This window comes from Sphaeramia orbicularis, chromosome 22 (genome assembly GCF_902148855.1).
Source record: "Sphaeramia orbicularis chromosome 22, fSphaOr1.1, whole genome shotgun sequence".
Classification (NCBI taxonomy): domain Eukaryota; kingdom Metazoa; phylum Chordata; class Actinopteri; order Kurtiformes; family Apogonidae; genus Sphaeramia; species Sphaeramia orbicularis.
In genome coordinates this window covers 9,655,120-9,662,306 of record NC_043978.1, presented here as the reverse complement: position 1 = coordinate 9,662,306, position 7,187 = coordinate 9,655,120, and the positions used below count along the sequence as shown (strand labels likewise).

The following is a 7,187-nucleotide window of genomic DNA, read 5'->3' as shown; positions in this document are numbered from 1 at the left end:
CTTCCTCCTCCTCCTCCTCTTCCTCTTCCTCCTCCTCCTCTTTTTCCTCTTCCTCCTCCTCCTCTTCCTCCTCCTCCTCCTCTTCCTCCTCCTCTTCCATTGACCTTTGCAGTAATTGACCCATCAGTTGCTCTTCTACAGTTTAGTGTTGGAGGTTTTGACTTCCTGTCAGAGAGTCTCCACATCTGCTGCAGGACGCCACACAAACAACCATGACCTTTGCAACATCCTGACATCCAGTGTGTGTGTGTGTGTGTGTGTGTGTGTGTGTGTGTGTGTGTGTGTGCTTGTAATCATTACTTTTTGGGGACAAAAAGCTGTTTACACAGTCACGCCATGGGGACCTCTGACGCTATGGGGACCAAAAAGCAGGTCCCCTAAAGGGAAACCCTTTTAAATGGGTTCAGGAATGATTCTGAAGGTGCCTGAGTGATTTCTGGCTCTGGCCCATAAGACACATTTTTCTGTGTGTGTGAGTGTATAGAGTTTGCACAGGAGTGCCCCTGTATGTTGGTCCTGGTACTGCACCCACCGCTTCTCACACACACTTCCTCCATATATGGTTAGCTCCGCCCACTTCCGTGTCCCCGTACAGAATGGTTTTCACATCGGTGCATTTAACATGTGCAATTAATGAGCTATCAGCCAGGTGGTTCATTTTCAGCCATTCCAGCCAGAGAAAAGAGAACAAGACGTAAGATAATCGCAAGGTAAGCATTACAGTTTTGTAATTTAAGAGAAGTATGTAATGTTTAATGAAATTTTGTAAATTATGAGCTTGAACACTGACGAAGTTAGATCTCTTACGTTTCCACAAGCTAGTCAGCTCAATTAGCTGTGATGCTAGTATAAGTACACTCATAATGTACTTTATTTTTTGTTTTACGAAAGCTGGAGTTTGATATAGATTAGAGTAGGGGTGTGCGATATGATGTGAAGGATTAGAAGTATAGGCGATTCGACAAAGCAGAGAAGTCAATGAATCGGGGTGGGGGGTCAAATTGGGGTGCGTTCCGTTCTGCACTTATCCACAGTGAGTACACACAGTTAAAGGGAAACTTTAAACTTTAAACCACCACTTTGTCGGACGTACTTAACTCCGTGGACGCCCGTGTTCATCAACCTGTTGTTGAACGTGAAATTGGCACGATCTATTAGAAACCTCAGACGTCAGAGGACGGTGCACGCGGAGTACGCGCACAGTAGCCTGTGACCGACATGTGTCCTCTACATACAGATTCGTTGCGTTATATACTCTTAGAATAACTTATCCACAGTGAGTACACGCAGTTAAAGTGAAACTTTAAACTTTAAACCACCACTTTGTCGGACGTACTTAACTCCGTGGACGCCCGCGCACATCAACCTGTTGTTGAACGTGAAATTGGCACGATCTATTAGAAACCTCAGACGTCCGACGACAGTGCACGCGGAGTACGCGCACAGTAGCCTGTGACCGACATGTGTCCTCTACATACAGATTCGTTGCGTTATATACTCTTAGAATAACGTTTATCAACACTGTGAACCAGTTCAATCAGCTGAAGAGACAGAATCCAAACAGTCTGAGTCCAACTTAACTAGACTAACCACAGACAGAGGAAACAGGTAGAATTAAATAAAAGCAAACATCTGTAACACAAGCATTTATTAAAGACACTGTGGATGAGAAGAGGAGCAAGTGTAAAGAATCGTGATAAAATCGAGATCATAATTTTATTTTTTAAAAATTGTGATGTGATATCGCCTACCCCTAGATTACAGTTATATTGCAAAGGATTTCTTAAGACATGGAAGAGCTTGTGATGAATGACAAATTATTATACTTTGGAAATATTACTTAGATTTGTTCTAGTGTTTTGAAGAAGTTGTTAAAGTGGTATCACTAACAGCTGTCTAACTTTTTTTTTTTCATTTATTTGCTCTGTTTACTTTGAGATAACAATTTTATTGATTGCAACCTTGATTAAATGATTTTTCTAAAATTGTAGTTATGAATCTATCAGTGGGTATTCATAAGGTTGTCAGTTATCAGTATTTTCAATGTGTAGCCTATGCTTCCTTTTGATTCTGCACAGAAAGTAAAATTTACTTATCAGCTTAGCTAACTTGACAAGAGTTGTACACATCTTGAAGAGTTCATGTTAGTTATTTGTAGGCAAATAATTATTAAGATTTCAAAGAGTGACTTCAGAAAACATGCATTTCATGTTTACTCTAATTATTCAGTGAAGAAGTTAATCAGAAAAGGCAAACACATATTTAAGCAATCTCAAATGATTATACTTCCTTTGATTGATGTACATACCAGCAGGTATGTACATGTTTAGTACATTAACTAAGCTCCCTCTAACGTCCTGGGACATGTTTTGTACTTCTGTCATTTTTACTTTGAATAGACCTCATCTGACCTTTTCTTTGTTTTAATAGTAACATGATTTATAATTTGACAGCAGATTAGTTAAATGTATTTTGTATGACAGTTTGATTGTAGTAGGACAGTTTGAATAGATAACTACATTTACAGCACTTTGTTTTAAAAATGTCTCTTTTCTGGGCATTATAACCATGTCCACACAAAACACCTAACATGTGTGCTTGATTAGAAACTGTGTGTAAATTTTTGGACCAACCAGAGACATCCAAGTCTCCACAAGGAACATTAACATGTTGTGTTAAATATCCTCATTGTTCATGTTTTGTTAACATACAGTATGTGTAACAACAGACCCAGTTCTATGGTCTCCTGAAAAACTGAAAACTCTCTGCTTGTTTAAAAATCAACATATATTTGTGAGGTATTATTCTTAGTCAAATTTTAAATTCCATACTTTTTTTTTTACATTGTCATTAATTTACATATAACATGTTTACAGACCACAGGAACAGCAGCAGCTGTTGTTATTGATGAAGTGTCCAGCTCTGCTCAATGGGATGACACTCAAATGGACCAACCTTCAGGCCCAGAGAACCCTGACCAGCAGGTAGATGCATATTTTTGAAAATATGGATTTCATTTTAGGCTATGTGGTCCCCACAACACACCTAACGTGTATGTGTCATTAGAAGCTGTGTGTAAACAATATCAAAGCACTTTAAAAGAGTTAGATCTATTGTATGTTAACATCTGAATCTTGTATGATAGTGAGAATAAATAATTGCCTTTACAGGGACTTTATTTTTCAATGAAAATGTCCATTTTATGGACTAGTTACGACGTCCCCACAACACATCTAACATGTGTGTTTGATTAGAAATGGTGTGTAAATTATTTGGTAAACCAGAGACATTTGAGTCCTCACAAGGAACATTAACATGTTGTGTTAAATGTCCCCATTATTTGTGTTTTATACATATATGTGTATTAACAGACCCAGTTCTTCGGTCTCTGGAAAAACTTGATTGTGGAGATTTTTCTCTCTGAATTATTGTTTGTCTTTGTTTACTTACAATTCTAAATAAATAAATAAATAAGTGTATGTATGTATATGAGACATTTTAGTTACCCCATTTGAATGAACAGAATTTACACACATTATCATTGATTTATTAATAACATGTTTACAGACCACAGGAACAGCAGCAGCTGTTGGTACTGAAGAAGTGTCCAGCTCTGCTCAAGAGGATGACACTCAAATGGACCAACCTTCAGGCCCAGAGAACCCTGACCAGCAGGTAGATGCATATTTTTGAAAATATGGATTTCATTTTAGGCTATGTGGTCCCCACAACACACCTAACGTGTATGTGTCATTAGAAGCTGTGTGTAAACAATATCAAAGCACTTTAAAAGAGTTAGATCTATTGTATGTTAACATCTGAATCTTGTATGATAGTGAGAATAAATAATTGCCTTTACAGGGACTTTATTTTTCAATGAAAATGTCCATTTTATGGACTAGTTACGACGTCCCCACAACACATCTAACATGTGTGTTTGATTAGAAATGGTGTGTAAATTATTTGGTAAACCAGAGACATTTGAGTCCTCACAAGGAACATTAACATGTTGTGTTAAATGTCCCCATTATTGTGTTTTATACATATATGTGTATTAACAGACCCAGTTCTTCGGTCTCTGGAAAAACTTGATTGTGGAGATTTTTCTCTCTGAATTATTGTTTGTCTTTGTTTACTTACAATTCTAAATAAATAAATAAATAAGTGTATGTATGTATATGAGACATTTTAGTTACCCCATTTGAATGAACAGAATTTACACACATTATCATTGATTTATTAATAACATGTTTACAGACCACAGGAACAGCAGCAGCTGTTGGTACTGAAGAAGTGTCCAGCTCTGCTCAAGAGGATGACACTCAAATGGACCAACCTTCAGGCCCAGAGAACCCTGACCAGCAGGTAGATGCATATTTTGAAAATATGGATTTCATTTTAGGCCATGTGGTCCCCACAACACACCTAATGTGTGTGTGTCATTAGAAACTGTGTGTGAAGAATATCAAAGCCCTGCCATAGAGTTCAATGTACTGTATGTGGAAGTCTTATATTTGTAGAATTGGCAGAATAAATAATCAGTTATCAGGCCTTTGGTTTTTACTAAATACAGTATGTCCCTGTGGGGGGATGGTAACAATGTCGCCACAACACCCCTAATGTGTATGTGTCATTAGAAGCTGTGTAACCAAACTACGTTCAAGCTAGGCTGTGTTCAGACTGCAGGCAAATATGGCCCAAATCCGATTTTTTTGCACATATGTGACCAGTTTGAACAGCACTAATCTGACTTTTTTTTAAAAATCCAACCCAGGACATTTTCATATGTGGTCCTAAATCCGATATGTATGTGATATTTTGCGATGTGACTTCAGTTTGAACGGACAGGTCACATTTATCCGACCCCTGTGATTGACACAGCAAACGTACAGATCCAGAGGTACATTATTTTGAGTTTCCGACTAGTTTAATGCATTCACGGGCTGACCTTTGACACAGTGTTTTCAGTCATAGGACTTGTAGATCTCCAAACCTTGAACCCAGCCACAGCAAAACTGCTCACAGCTGTCAAAGGGACTGGAGGCTTTGGACTTCTTCCACTGTGTAGTAACCTATGCCAAAAACAAGACAGTTCTGTAACTGCGTGTAGGTCCAGGGTAGCAGGGACCAGGCATTACTGGTGAACACCGGTCGCTCGTAGGATTCTGTATCCTTCATATTTCTGATGTTTTCCAAATACCTTTGCTTAGCAGTGGTGTTGAGCTTCTCTCAGTAGGGACCCCTTGCTTTTGCCAATGCCTTATTAATTTTTTTAAAAATTTAAATCTTAATTTATACGGCTCTTTCATCCACGTTGGTACTATGCTGTTGCCCATACCAACTGATAGCTTGTAAGCCTTACAGATATGTCACATGATATGACATATTTCCTCATTCCTAATTACTTCGGGGCCTCTTTTGCATATGCGGGTCACTTAAGTGTCGCATTCAGTCCATACTCAAGACTGATCGAAGTTGCATTTAATGTGTAATATGAAGAAGCACACAAAAATTGGATTTCACCAAAAAATCCGAATTGTTAAATTAAGACCTGCTGTCTGAACGTAGCCTTAGATATCTGAGATTTATATGAACATTGACTGTATGTTTAAAGAGTATGCAAGAATAATGCTAACAGTACACTTCTACTTATGTCATAGTAATTTAAATCTATTTTATTAAAAACTATACGGTGTCAGATTGAGATTTTCTTTTTTTGTCAATTAAATAGTGTAATGACTTTGATCTTACTATTTGCAGATTAAAACAGGTTGCCAAAATGAAGATGAGACTTTTGTTCCAAGATTACGACGGACAAAAAGTATAATGGTAGGGTATTTTTTTTATTAGTTTCGAGATCATTGTGGGTTTTTAAATGATCTGATTGGACTTTCAGTTTTGTACATTCATTTGCATTAGTCTTATGTGTGTTTTTGTTTTTGTATTTTCAGATGAAAGAAAAAATTCCTGAATTCTCCGATGAGCTATTTGATTCCTCATTGACTGATGTGTCAGTGAGTGTTGATGAGTATGTCCCAGATACTACTTCAGAAAGTGAAGACAGCGATGTTAGCCTCTCACTAGTTCCAAAACGGACCCTTCCTGTTTTGAGTAACCCTGGTTCAATGAGTCCTCCAGTCTGTGACAGCACAACACTTGACGATGGAACCTTTGACAGCAACAGCATAACACCTGAAGTCACTGGAGCAGAGACACCCTGCTCAAGTCAGGACATGATGGACACTGTAGTTGTTGGTGTTTCCCAAAAGAAAGATGGCCACAGAGTTTATAACAAGAGACATTACTGTTTGTATTGCAGCAAACCTTATGCTAAGATGGCAAGGCATCTAGAGAGTGCACACAATAATGTATCAGAAGTGGCCAAAGCACTGAGCTTTCCAAAGAGTTCTGCGGAGAGGAAGAAACAGCTTGACTACATTCGCAACAAAGGCAACTACGCTCACAATGCTACTGTTATGGAGTCAGGAAAGGGTGAACTCGTGCCATTCAAACGACCAACCGACGAAGTCAAAGGAGACAATTTCATGCACTGTGCATACTGCCAAGGTCTTTTCAAAAGAAGGGTCCTGTGGAGACACATGCGATGCTGTCAGGTCAGACCTGCATCAGCCACCCTGAAACCAGGAAAGAACCGTGTTCAGTCCATGTGCATATACACAGGACCTGTGCCTTCACACATGTCTAAACAGCTGTGGGGAGTAATCAGTGCCATGGTTCCCGATCCAATCACAGAGATCATCAAAAATGATCATGTCATCATTGATGTTGGGCAGCACCTGTTGAATAAAGGTGGGATGTCAGCCAAGAATCAACAGCATGTCCGAGAGAAGATGCGGGAATTGGGAAGGCTGATCCATGCTGCAAAGACAGTAACTGCTTTAAAAAAAAATGGAGGACTTCATACATCCAAAGAATTACTTGGAGATGGTGAAAGCAGTCAAGAAAATGTGTGGCTTTGACAGTGAAACTAACAAGTTCATGATTCCATCACTGGCAAATAAAATAGGGAATGCCTTAGTTAAAGTCAGCAAACTCCTAAAAGCTCAGGGTTTGATGTCAAACAATGATGACCTAGTAAGGAATGCCACTCAATTTCAAGAGGTCCACAGTGAGAAGTGGAATGAGCTGATATCTGCAACAGCCCTTAGGAACATTGCTGAAAAAAA

The 7,187-nt window shown here is 38.8% G+C and overlaps 1 protein-coding gene across 1 annotated transcript; it reads left to right on the top strand.

Moving 5' to 3' along the window:
- Positions 1-3,570: 3,570 nt before the first annotated feature.
- LOC115413918 (uncharacterized) lies at positions 3,571-6,980 on the top strand. Its single transcript, XM_030127061.1, has 4 exons — positions 3,571-3,675; positions 4,258-4,365; positions 5,761-5,829; positions 5,952-6,980. Exons 1-4 carry the CDS (start codon positions 3,637-3,639, stop codon positions 6,978-6,980), a joined length of 1,245 nt encoding a protein of 414 aa, XP_029982921.1. The 5' UTR covers positions 3,571-3,636.
- The last annotated feature ends 207 nt before the right edge of the window (positions 6,981-7,187 follow it).